Source organism: Amphiprion ocellaris, chromosome 10 (genome assembly GCF_022539595.1).
Source record: "Amphiprion ocellaris isolate individual 3 ecotype Okinawa chromosome 10, ASM2253959v1, whole genome shotgun sequence".
In the NCBI taxonomy this organism is placed as follows: Eukaryota; Metazoa; Chordata; class Actinopteri; family Pomacentridae; genus Amphiprion; species Amphiprion ocellaris.
In genome coordinates, this window is record NC_072775.1 from 34656810 (window position 1) to 34671106 (window position 14297).

Below are 14297 nucleotides of genomic sequence, written 5' to 3' on the forward strand. Positions count from 1 at the left end.
AGATGTGATAATTACGAGAGCTTCGGTAGAAGGCAACAGAACTTTTTTTTAGGTTCTTGAAGATGTTTCAGAATGGAAGAATGATGGATGAAGGTGAAACGTTCTCAAGAAGGATAAAATGTCCAAGAATCAACAACATACGAACTGAGGAGCCCAAATGCAGACATCAGGATCGGTGCAAAGAGAGGAAAGTGAGCAGGTTTCAGTTGTTACTCACATCCTGAATTGTCGGGCACTGAAATTTTGGGCATGTTTCAAGTCATTTTGGACAGATTTTGACTATTTTTGGACAGTTCTCACAAATTTTGGACGGATTTTCAGTTACTATGAACAATTTTGACCTATTGTTGAAGTTTCAAGTCAAAAAGTATTAAACTAGAATCTTGGAAAGACTCTTTAAACCTGGAATCAGTAGTTTGATGGAAAATAAACAGTAAGGTGTGGTTTTGTTGAGAACAGCAGTGAGTGTAACTTCAGAATAAGATCCATCTCACCGATGACTGAGCCCCCTCCGAGCTGAAGCGATAAGCTCCAGAGCTGTTGTAGGTTCCCACGGAGCCGCGGTAGTCCGGAGACCACTGGCCGCTGCGAGGGTTGGAGAAGGCCACACTGCCGCTGGACACGATGGCGCCCTCGTCATAGTCGTCCTGGTCATAGTCTGAATCCTCATCGGGAGGAATCAGCTCCACCAGGTCGTCGGACTGGGCCTCGGATGAAGCCTGGGGGTGGCAGTAGGCCGAGTCCCCGCTGGAGGAGGTGCTGTGGCAGGCCGGCGGCCCTGGAGGAGCCGGCAGCGGCTGGTTGAGCAGGCTGGTGGGTGGCAGCGGCGGGATCACGCCGTCGTTGGCGTACGGGTCTTCTTCAGACGAGTCGTCGCTGGTTCGGATGCCGCTCGTCCGCTGGCCATCTGAGTGTCCGTGCTCGCTCGGGTTTGGCGAGTCTTTGAAGGCCTCGTCATCGGCGCCGAAGCCTTCATCCACCTCCTCTTCATCGTTGCCTCTTCTCCGTCCATTCTCCTTCTTGTCGTTGCCTTCGCCTACTCCCAGGGAGCTCTCGATGTTCCTCACGCACTCGTCGATCTCATCAAAGTTCAGGGACTCGAGGAACTGCTGCGCCGCCTTGCAGGCCTCGTCCTCCAGCCGCCGGAGCTCCTGGTCACGGAGGAGCTGCAGGCGGTTCAGGGAGGCCTCGGTCAAAGAGAGCTCCTGACGCTCCTTCTGCCTCTGCAGCACCTGGATCTCCCGCTCCAGTCGAAGGATCTCCTCCACCTGAGACGCCTCGTGAGGACGGATGGCCTCCTCCGGCTCTGAGGCCTCCTCGGAGGCTTCAGCCGACTCCAGCTCCTCCAGAGCATCTGGCAACGTCGCCGCCACTACTGTAGGTTCAGACAAAACCAGAGAAACGAGTTCCTCAGCTCGATGCAGCTCCTCCAGTCTTCTGGCCTCTTCAGCCTGATGACAGAAAAACACAGATATGACCCAGTGATCAGTGCCTTGTAAAGATTACAGCAACACATGTAATGGTGCCGTCTGTCTTCCGTAATGTAATAATGTAATCTGTCCAAATATGCCCACAGAGACTGAGCTTCTCGGTAAAATGGGACAATATTCCACTGTTTTTAAATTAGCTCCTCAGTAATGAGCTTCATCGTACCTCTCTGGAGAGTCTCTCTTCCTCCAGCCTCCGTCTCTCCCTGTAAAAACACGAAGACATCAGCTGAACGAACACACAGAGAGAAATATAAAGCAGCAAAACCCCAAAGAATGCAGCATTAAAACCCAACAAACCATCGAGAATACGAATGGTAGAGCTCACAAAGAAAATATACACCATCCATCAAAACAAGAAAAACTCAATCCCACAGCAAAACAGCACAATGTTTCATTATTGGCCCTTAAAAAAGAAGAAAGTTCACCAGTTTTTGTGGACTTAGATTGTCAAAATAGTAAAAAAAAAAATGGAACCTTGTCTGGGCAAACTTTAACACATCAGATTCTACTGATGTTAGAGCCTCAAAAGTAGAAGAAATGTGGACCAAAGACCGGATTTTAGTAGAAATATGGATCCATCCACATATATACACTTATAGAAACTTTACGGAGACACTATGCCAGCCTGGATTGTAAATGTTCCACTTTTTTCTTTTTTCAAAGACCAAAAAATATTAAATATTGCCATTTTAGACTATGTAAGTGAATTTGGGCAGGTTTCAAATAATTTTGAGTCATTTCTGAACAGGGTTTAAACTAATTAAGGCTATTTTTGACTGATTTTGGGCATATCTGAAGTAGTTTTGGAGAGAATCTGACTGTTTTTGGACAGTTTCCACAAGTTTCAAGTCAAAATAATAAGAAAGTGGAACCTTGTCCGGTCAAACTTTCCACACATCAGATTCTACTGATGATAGAGCCTCAAAAGTTGGTCAAATGTCGACCAAAGACTGTATTTTAGTAGAAATATGCATCTATCCATAGATATACACTAACAGGAACTTCATGGAGACACTAGACCACTTTTGTTTGACAGTTTTGCACTTTTTCAAGAACCAATAACTAAAAGGTTGTTCTCTTTTGGAGTCATTTAATCATTATGATCTGCTGGAAGCAAATTTCATGGCTGTTGGAGTTTTATTTCTGGTGATGTTGAACCACTAAAATGGCTTCACTGTGTTTTTCAGCAGCATCTGTTCTTGGACAGTTTGACTAAATGGAGCTGCAGAACCACAGAGCGAGTTTTCAGGAGCTTCAGGTGAGGCTTCGTCCAGCTGCTGATTCAAGGAGTCTGACCCACCTCTCCATCTCCTCCTCCAGCCTTCTGCGGAGCTCCTCCTGCTCCTCCTCCAGCCTTCTGCGGAGCTCCTCCTGCTCCTCCTCCCTCCTCCTGCGGTCCTCCAGCAGCTGGCTGAAGGCTCGGCGGGCCAGCTGCCCTCGCAGACGTTTCTGGAAGGTGAGCGCCGCCCAGCGGAGCAGCAGGAACTTCCTCCTCCAGTAGAAGGCTCGGTAGTTCTTCTGAATGACCACGATGCACTGCAGCAGCTTCCTGTACTGCTTCCTGTCAACAGGTAAGAACACAATTCAGAGACTGAATGTAAAAGATGGACGTAGCCAATGAGGCGCCGCTCTCCTTTATGATGTATTTACCTGTAAATGGAACCATAATCTATTAAATGAACGTCTTGAAACTAGTGATAGAGAGCCTGAAGTCATTGAGAAAAGGTTCACTGAGGAAACAAAGTCGAAATTCCTACGTTAGAAAACAGTTTTAACTCAGAGTGAGTCGAGTCTCTAGATGATCCTGGTTTCTCTGACCAACCACCTTCCAACATTAAAGTTTACCCAGAATCACCTTTTTAAAGTTTTCTCTGGTGAATTATCAGAAACCAGAAACACATCCAGGAACCAGTGATTGTTTCTAGGACTCTGAACTGTTCACACTAGGATACATCCCATAATACTGATGATCACAGCTGGTTCTAACATGGACTGGAAAGGTTTGGAGACATTTTGAACCATTTTATTATAACTTTAGTAAATGTTTAACTGATCTAAGACAGGTTTGGAATCATCTGGACACATTTTTGAATAACTTTTGAGAGACTTTGGACCAAACTGAGTCTTTTCTGTCCATTTCTGAGACATTTTTAACAAGTTGTTGTCATTCTGGCCAAGGTTCAAGTCACTCTGGAAAAGCTTTGAGGCATTTTGGACAGATGTTAGGAACTCTGGACACATTAGGAGTCATTCTGGGAAGGATCTGATGCAGTTTGAAGAAGATTCAACCATTTTGGATTATTTTTAAATAACTTTGGACAAACTGAAAGAGATTCCTGCATCATAGATATGAAAGTGCAGCAGTTTTACTACAGTACATCCCATAATACTGATGCTCACAGTTGGTTATAAAACTGAACAATTTGAGTAATTCTAGACACTTTTAAGTCATTGTGGACAACAGTCTGCGGGTCGGTGTGGACATTTAAACTGTCTGTAAGAAGTTTTTCTGAGGTGAGTTGTGAGTCGGACCTGGCCATGTAGCCCATGACGTGAGCCTGGATGATCATAGCTGCCTTCAGGACCTCCACCTCCCTCTGCTTCTCCAGCCGATGCTCCAGAGACTCCCGGAGGAAAACCTGGAGACGATAGAAGGAAAATTAAACAAACATCATCAGCAGGGGAGTCAGCTTCTTCTTTTTCTCGTCATTCTGTCTCAGTTTTCGGTGGTTTCTTCCATCAGATTTCACTAATATATAAAGGAGCACCTGCTTCATCGGATGAAACTAGTGTCCCATCAGATGACAATTACATGCAGGACGTTACTGTACTAACCTCAACAAACACTCCTTTTTGTGGATTTTAATGGGTTTTCTGCATTAATTAGCTTCACATAAATCGCTCTCTTCTTCAGTTCCACTCTTATTAATGCACCAGGCTGTGAAAATGCAGCTTTTTTTCCTGCTGTGTGGCTTTAAACAAGCTTAATGTAGTTCATCCATTAGACGCTGTACTACACGCATTATGAATAAAAGATTTACCAGTGGACAGCATTATAAAGAGGCAGAATGTCCCGTTTTCTAGAACATGGCCGTTTAACAGCAGAACAACTGAGCAGGAAGTAAATCAAAGCCGGCTCCTCCTCTGCTTTTGTCGGGGCTCCTAAAGACCTCAGATTACAGCAGCCTCGCGGTGAAAAGGCCGATCGAACGGCCAAGCTGTCGCTCACTGGTGGAGAAACTGGGCCCAGCGAGGGCCGCCGGGTTAATCCGATTAGGGAGGAAGGAAAATGAGATCTGGGACGTGGTCTCTGGGGAAATATCACCACAGCTGACTCTATGTTGGAGGATCCTCAGCGGTGAAGCACTAATGAGATTTTCAGGGAGAATGTAAACTGGAAGTCACTAACGAGCCGGTTAACTAACAGGGAATCACACGTTACATGTTGGATGAGACACAGGTGTTTGGATGGAAAGAGTTGTAAAAAACTAAACAAAAACCAGATTTAGTCTTCAGGTTGCGACGCCTGGAGTGGATGAAGAGTTAATCTGATCTTTGAGCGAATCATATCTGCTGTAATGGGACACAAAACAACCACAAAAAGATGCAAAACGACCAAACTGGGATGTAAAAAGATGTAAAACAGCCAAAATGGGACACCAAATAAACTCATAAAGACATAAAATGGCCAAAGTACAGCAGAAAACAACCACAAATAGAAGCTAAATGATGTAAATTAACCAAACTGTGACGATAAAGAAGTTCTACCTTCACACTGTGAATACTTCAGAGTTTCAGATCCTTGAAGTCCGTAGAAGTGGGTCCAGATTTATCACTTTTAAATGGACTTTTTGACCAATTTTTAACAATTTTTTGCATCATTTTGACCAATTTGACCCTACCTAATCTCCGCAGAGTCCAGTCTACTTTATGCAAATGAGCTGCAGGCCTCTCCAGGTAAACACATCTGATCACAGCTGGAAACGCGCTGCATGTGGCATGCTGGTCTGGTTGCAGTGCGTTTCCAGCTGTGATCAGGTGTGTTTAGCTGCTGCACAGATTATTTCTCGCTTCAAATGCTTTCAGAAATACTTTTCGGTGACGTGTTTTTGAAATAAAAGGGAAAGTTTGCGGCCGAGCCGCTGTGTTTATCTGACTTGTCTGCAGGACTGTCCAGCTGAAAGCTCGGTCATGTGACCACGTAGCGGCCTGCTGTTGGTCAGTGCTGTCATGTGACCATGTTGTGGTCCGCTAGTGACCGCCGTCCGTGTGATTTTCAGATGCGGTGTGTTGCCGTGCAGGAAAATGGCAACTAGTGGACACGTACCTTTAGATCTGCACCGCTCGCCGCCATGTTGTTTGTGTATCAAGCGTGGGGGGGAGGGGGGAGCACTCTGAACTACGGGAGCCCAGCGGGAAGGCGTTGGTGGCGGATGTTGATGAGAAAATCGATTTTCATTAAAACAAATCAACATTAAGTACAAAGTCGAACTGATCGATAAAATCGATTTATCGCCCAGCCCTAATGCAAACTGTGATTTGATTTTTACTTTTCTGCCAGAGTTCTCAACACTGAAACTAAGCCCTTCTCTTCTTTGGTTATTATTATTTATTATTATTGTGTTCTTTGTGTGGCATTTTGGTCATTTTACATCGTTTTATGTCCCAGTTTGGTCGTTTTTTCACCATTTTGTGGTTGTTTTGTGCCGTGTTTTGGTCATTTTATGTCTTTATGAGTTCATTTGGTGTCTGATTTTGGCTGTTTATATCCTATCATCCATCCATCCATCCATCCATCCATCCATCCATCCATCCATCCATCCATCCATCCATTATCTATACACCGCTTAATCCTCACTAGGGTCATGGGGGGGTGGAGTCTATCCCAGCTGACTCAGGTGAAGGCAGGGGACACCCTAGACAGGTCACCAGTCTGTCACAGGGCTACATACAGAGACAAACAATCACTCTCACATTCACACCTACGGGCAATTTAGAATGATCAATTAACCTCAGCATATTTTTGGACTGTGGGAGGAAGCCGGAGTACCCGGAGAAAACCCACGTATGCACAGGGAGAACATGCAAACTCCATGCAGAAAGATCCCGGGAAAGCCGGGACGTGAACCAGGGACCTTCTAGCTGCAAGGAGAAAGTACTAACCACTACACCACTGTGCAGCCCCTGTTTATATCCTATTCAGAAATAATCCGAAAGCAATCAAAATGTGTCCAAAATGATCCAGACTCATGCAAAAATTGTCAGAAATTACAAAAATCTTCCCAAAATGATGCAAAAATTGACCAAAATTACATAAATCTGAGTTTTATCTAGTTTTTGCAATATTTTCTGGTCTAGATTTTAGTATCAGAGTGGTCTAACCCACAAACCAAATACAGCATTACAGTGGAATATTAGACCATTCTGGAAAACACTAAACTTTGAAGCCATTTCTCTCCAAAACTACAGAAAGTGGGTCAGACCACTCTGCTTCCAAACCTTTATGGTCCAAGATGCTTCAAAAAATTATCCAAAATGATTCAAAATGTGTCCAAAATGACTTGAAAATTATTCAGAATTACAGAAGATTTTCCAGAAATGATCTAAAACAATGGAAATTTGTTCAGAATGATGTGAAAATAATACAAAATGACTGGAAAATGATCCAAAATCAGTCAGAAATTCCCAGAAATGATTAAAAATGATCAAGAATGACTGAAAATTTATAGAATGACACTAAATTTGTCCAAGATGCTTTAAAAATCATCCAAAATGGCTCAAAATTTGTCTAAAATGACTTGAAAATCATCCATACTGGAAGGCAATGTGAACAGAAACTTGAAGTTGCTTCCAAATGTTTGGCCAGCAGTAAATGGTGAATTTATAGAGTGCTTGTGTGGACGCAGATTGTTTCTGAAATGGAGCTAAAAACAAGTTTGGCTCTTTGGGGAGCAGCTGTTTGGGAATCTCTGATTTACGTCGTCACCCTGTGATTAAAACAAACGAAATGACGCCACAAAGACAGAAACACGCCAACAAAACGCTCCCTTCGCTTCTGAAACAACTTCCAACATGAATCAAGTGCGGCCTCCAGTACGAGCGCAGACATTTGCATCCCAATGAACCAGCCGCTAATCCCTTTTAATCATTACTATGCTAATTAGTGCAACAAAAGCCTCGCTGAGCCTCGGAGAGTTCTGCTTCCTGCCGCCACAGGTCAGGCCCGTGGAGAGAAGCCAGCAGAAATGAAGTCGGAGGCTGTAAAAGACACAAAAAAACATGATTCGGAGACAATAGCCGGGACATGTGCCGACTGAAAGGAGCTTCGGTGTAAATCTGACAACAAGACAAAGTGGATGGATCCCTCCGAGGCAGATAGAATTGATTTAAGCTGCGTGGTTCAGCGGTCGGTCCGACGATAGTCAGGCTTCCTGGGAACCGAACACACACCGGACGATCTGAAGGAAATGTCAGGAAAAAGTCTACAAACCGGCGAGATTCTGCTCCATAAATGCCAGGAGTTTAGAAGAAGACAGAAGAAATATTCAGTGTGTAAAACTTTGGACGACGTGCTTAAGACAGATCTTTGGACTTTTAAGTGATAAAACTCAAAAGGCCACAAATAAGGTAAATGTTTTTGTTTTGGGTCTCATCATTTCCGTTTCCATCATATGCTGGTATGGTAACCTTGGTAACAAGGACAAGAACTCCCTAGGGAGGATAGTAAAAGTTTTCTCTGAAGTAGCTGGGGTGTGTTCTGACAGTCTTGAAGACATTTTTAATACACAAGTTAAAAGGAAAGCAAAATGAGACGCCAAATGAACATAAAATGACCAAAGTACGACACAACACAACCACAAAATGATACAAAACAACCAAACTGGGACATAAAAAGATGTTAAACAGCCAAAATGGGACACAAAACTACCACAAAAGGACAAAAAACAACCAAAATGAGACGTTAAACTACCACAAAAGGATATAAAACAGAAAAAAATTAGGCACCTAATGAACTCATAAAGACATAAATTGACCAAAGTACGGCACAAAACAACCACAAAATGATAAAAAACAACCAAACTGGGACATAAAAGGACGCAAAATGTCACACAAAGACCATAAAATTACGTAAAAGAACCAAAATGTGATGCCAAATGATGCTATGCCGCTATCTCGCAATGATACAGAAATCTTGAACAAATCTATGGCTCTGACTATAAGCTGAATCACTGTCGAAATCTAATCACAAAAAGACGTAAAACAGCCAAAATGGGACCCCAAACTACCATAAAATGTCATAAAACAAGCACTATGAAATGCTACACTACCACAAAATAATATAAAACAGCCAAAATGTGACACCAGATGAACTCATAAATACATAAAATGACCAAAGTACGACACAAAACAACCACAAAATGATGAAAAACGACAAAACTGGGACATAAAAGGATGTAAAATGACCAAAATGTATGGTAACCTTGGCAACAAGGAGAAGGACTCCCTTGGGAGGACAGTAAAAGTGGCCTCTAAAGCAGCTGGGGTGTGTTTTGACAGTCTTGAAGATATTTTTGTATTTGTTGCATTGTCTTTTTGCTGGTGTAAGTTACTGTATCGTGAACTACACCTGACTACATGACCAAGCCTGCTGCTGATGCCCCCGTCTATCTTCTAATTCGGTTCCATGTCATCCTGCTGTCGCCTCACTGTGATTCTGGGTCTGTTTCCATCTGTTACTTCCACTCAGCGATCACACAGGAGGTGTTTTCTTCCTGATCCGGTGCAGTGGAAGCGATAGGCCGAAGGGGACGAAGGCCGGATCCAATAACGGTTGGATTCCACGCTTCAGGTGCTCCGGACTTCAATTATTCACCCTCACTACAGGTAGAGGCGGTGTTTCGATCTGTGTTCAGCCAAATGAAGCCTCGAAGGGGAGCAGCCAAAATGGATCGACAGCACACTGAGCCTCAATCCAATCATGTTCCACGTTAGCAAGGAGGCTAGGGATCAGCCGGGAGCGTTATGGGGCGTTCAGGAGCTCAGGTTTGATGGGGAAAAAGTCAATTATACCGAACAGAACAGAGCATCTGACGGACAGGAGGTCTGTCCCTACAGACCTCCTGTCCGGGAAGGCTGGAGGGATTTATGGTTCAATACGAGGCTCCAGTTTTACATGAGATGACCTGAACAAGATCCAACATCCAGCAGAAACCCTCAGAGGTTCATCCATCACCTGAACATTCAGCTCTCTGAAGAGGCTCTTTAGAAAGATACATTTACCCCCTCACACTACATTTACCCTCTAATACTACATTTACCATATAATATTACATTTACGTCCTAAAACTACATTTACCCTCTAACACTACATTTACCCTCTAATACTACATTTACCCTCTAATGCTACATTTACCCTCTAATACTACATTTACCCTCTACTACTACATTTACCTTCTAATACTACATTTACCCTCTAACGCTACATTTCACCTCTAACACTACATTTACCCTCTAGTACTACATTTACCCGCTAATACTACATTTATCCTATAATATTACATTTACGTCCTAAAACTACATTTACCCTCTAACACTACATTTACCCTCTAACACTACATTTGTCCTCTAATACTACATTTACCCTCTAACACTACATGTACCTTCTAATACTACATTTACCCCCTAACATTACATTTACCCTCTAACACTACATTTACCCTCTAATACTACATTTATCCTCTACTATTACATTTACCTCCTAATACTACATTTACCCTCTAATACTACATTTACCCCCGAACACTACATTTACCCTCTAACGCTACATTTACCCGCTAACGCTACATTTACCCTCTAACGCTACAATTACCCTCTAACGCTACATTTACCCTCTAATACTACATTTACCCTCTAACGCTACATTTACCCTCTAACGCTACATTTACTCTCTAACGCTACATTTACCCTCTAATACTACATTTACCCTCTAACGCTACATTTACCCTCTAACGCTACATTTACTCTCTAACACTACATTTACCCTCTAATGCTACATTTACCCTCTAACGCTACATTTACCCTCTAATACTACATTTAGACAGTATCCTACTGGATCTTTCCAACAAGGTTCCACCTAGAGAACATTAAAGAACAGCTGAAAGCAGATATGCAGAGTTTTCCGGTTGTACCTGAGGAGGTAAATCAGTTCTGGATCTCTGCACATTGGGGGTAAATTTGAGTCTTAACGGAGACACTGATGACAGTAAGATGACGAGACTAGTTGACGTGAGAATCGCTTTAGAAACACGTTGGTTCCTCACCTTGGTCTTTCCCAGCTGCCAGTCTGTGCTGCTGCTGTCGTAGAGCTGCAGCAGCTGGATGCAGCACCCCCTGGGGTCATCAGACGTCAACACGCCTCGCATCAGCACCTGGTACCTGGAGACACAGTGGAAATGGTGATGGAGCAACAAGCTGTTTCTTTTATGGGTTGGACATTTTTAGATAACTGGACCCAACACTTAGTTAATCCTGCAGGGCAAAATTTACCGGTTTTAAAGTTTGAAAATGTGGGAAAAAACATATTTTCACAGTGAAACTTCTGATGTCTACATTTTCAACATTTTTTGGTGGAAAACAAGAAATGTTAAAAATGTTTCTTAAGAACATTCACATAAAAATCTACCAAAATCCAGTAAATTTCTCTGGATTTTGGTTGATTTTTATGTGAATGTTCTTAAAGAAAATATCAGAAGTTTTACCGATATACATGAAATCACATTTTTTTGAAAGGATTTTACTCATTTTTTGGAAATTATTTACAAGAATTTTCTTGCCAAATTTGGTGGATTTTTTTTAAAAAGAAAACTTTCAAGGGAAATTTCTAAGGAGTTATTGGAATTTTCTTCCTGAAAGTATTGCGAATTTTCAGAAATTTGGTGAATTTTTTTGCTGAATTTGTGGATTTTTTTCAGACAAGGAAATAACATTTTGGTGCCTGTTAATGAAGACAAAGGAGGGTTAAGGAAAAACATTCAAATTCAACAATTAAGATGAACTTTTTAAATTGCAAACATCATTTTAATTGTTTAAGTCAATGTTCTATTGATGGTAACTGCATCAACTTAATATCATTGTGTTGTAATTTCTGCATTGGTTGATTTATAATATAGTTCCACTTGAGGTAAATGATTGAAATTAGCTTGAAGACTGAATTTCTCTTCACTCTGACGTCAGGATTCCAAGTCCTTCTCTATTAAACGCCGGAGCAACTGGATTTCTTTTAAAAACTTGTGTTGATAATTGTGTAATTAGGTACATGACACTTAAAAAGTTCTTTTAAATAATGCAAAAATACCAGTTGTAACATCTTTATTACTCCGCCAAGGAACGCGGCTAGAATAGTCATTTACCACATAAACAACGTCTAGACTGGATTTATCATTAATTTAATGCTATCTTCATTAAGAAAAAAACAGCCTTTCTTTCAAAAATAAGGCCTTTTCTAAGTGACCACAAACTTCTAAATGTTTGTGTCTTAACAGCAGAATTTCAGCAGAAGTTGACAAAACTCAAGAAAGTTTTTGTTGAGCCCAGTCATTGTTTAATGGAGCGTAGAGTTTAACCATAGCAGTGGGGACATGACTGTTGACTGGTTAATTATTGGCCGAGCATCTCAGAGCGTATACAAACCTGGAACAGAAGTCCTGGAAAGGTCTCCGGATGGGGAAACCGGTGCATCGGATCTTCACCGTCTCCAACATGCCGGAGTATCTGAGCTGGTTCAGAACCACCGTCTGGTCGAACTGGTCGGGCATCTGGGAAGGAAGATGAAAAACACGATCAGATCGTTGAAGTTACAGTCAGATTATGTCACAAAGTCATGACGACATGCAGCCGTTTCTATCTGCAGCTTCAGCTAATTGATTTTCCTTCTTCCGATGCCGCAGGGCGCTCCATCCATGCAGCTGCTTTCATAACAACTCAGCGTCCACAACGTGACCCGATGTGTGCTGACGGATTCTGTGTTCTGAGCTCACAGAGAAAATGAGCTTATATGAGTGTTTCGATGCATTGAATGATGCTCTACATTTACCTAATGCCTCTAATACTACATTTACCCTCTACTACTACATTTACCCTCTAATACTACATTTACCCTGTAATACTACATTTACCCTCTAATACTACATTTACCCTCTAATACTACATTTACCCTCTAACACTACATTTACCTTCTAATACTACATTTACCCTCTAATACTACATTTACCCTCTAACACTACATTTACCCTCTAATACTACATTTACCCTCTAATACTACATTTACCCTCTAACACTACATTTACCCTGTAATACTACATTTACCCTCTAACACTACATTTACCCTCTAATACTACATTTACCCTGTAATACTACATTTACCCTCTAACACTACATTTACCCTCTAATACTACATTTACCCTCTAACACTACATTTACCCTCTAATACTACATTTACCCTGTAATACTACATTTACCCTCTAATACTACATTTACCTTCTAATACTACATTTACCTTCTAATACTACATTTACCCTCTAACACTACATTTACCCTCTAGTACTACATTTACCCTCTAACACTACATTTACCCTCTAATACTACATTTACCCTCTAACACTACATTTACCCTCTAATACTACATTTACCCTCTAACACAAAATTTACCCTCTAATACTACATTTACCCTCTAACACTACATTTACCCTCTAATACTACATTTACCCTCTAACACTACATTTACCCTGGTGGACCAACCAGGTGCTACAGCTGATCTATGATACATTTTCATTAAAGATTAAATGGGGCAGACGGCGTTAAATAACACAAATTTTCTGCAAAAACCAACATGTTTGACAACTGAGAGTCCACGATGGTTTAAACTGTTTCTCAATCTGTCAGTCTTGTTGAAGTGGTGAGAGATAAAGTTGATGCGTTGCCTGAAAACAGTGAAAAATGGCTGATGACCTCCCCCTTGTTTTGTCCGACCGCCAGCGAAAAATCAAAAAGGACTGAGTCTATGATGAGATGTAGTGAAGAAAAGCAGCATTTTTATCAATTTTTTTGCTAATTAAGTGACTTCAACCAATGTAGCACAAAATGTAAAAATCTGGAGACCTTCAGTCATAATTTCTGAATTACAGAGATGGATTTCAGAAAGAGATTAAAGCTGCAAGCAGCGTTGATTACACAGCGTCTCCACACCGTCAGACTTTTTCAGAGCATTCTGATAACTTTTGATCACCCATGCCTTGAATACATCCTGGCCAAGTTTCAGCTCTCTCGGGGCTACCGTGTTTGAGTTTATAGCTTTTGAAAATGTCCAAAAATGACCCAAAAACGTCCAAAATATGGCACATATTTCAAAATGGTGTTTTGGGGTGTCGATCACAGTTTTGTGCATCTTGATGAGTTACTTAAGTGTACCAAATTTCGTGACAAGTACTGGTCATTATAAATGTTTGAAACTTTCCAGGGGGCGCTATTGAGCCATTGTGGTTCATATGTGTGCATTTCCCCTAAAATATGAAATTTTTCGCACGCCTGATGTGTGTACAAATTTTCATGTGTTTTCGAGTATTTTTAGGGCCTCAGAAATGCGTTTCTTTCATCAGACGAAGAAAGTATAATAATAAACCAAAGGGTTTCAGTATGGCAGGGGTGTCCAACATGAGGCCTGCGGGCCAAAAGCGGTCCTCCAGAGGGCCCAATCCGGCCCTCAAAGTGTAAAAATTCCAGACAAGACATTAACTGCAGATTGTAAATTAG

General features: G+C 41.8%; 1 protein-coding gene across 1 annotated transcript in view; it reads right to left on the reverse strand.

Annotated features, from left to right (window-relative positions):
• myo10 (myosin X) overlaps nt 1-14297 on the reverse strand; it is a 129889-nt gene that overhangs the window by 17036 nt on the left and 98556 nt on the right. Inside the window, exons 20-25 of the mRNA XM_055014180.1 lie at nt 12180-12304; nt 10811-10925; nt 4023-4129; nt 2791-3051; nt 1654-1693; nt 495-1451 (exon numbers count right to left, since the gene is read on the reverse strand). Coding sequence (XP_054870155.1) covers nt 495-1451; nt 1654-1693; nt 2791-3051; nt 4023-4129; nt 10811-10925; nt 12180-12304 — 1605 coding nt within the window. The remainder of the gene's footprint in view (nt 1-494; nt 1452-1653; nt 1694-2790; nt 3052-4022; nt 4130-10810; nt 10926-12179; nt 12305-14297) is intronic.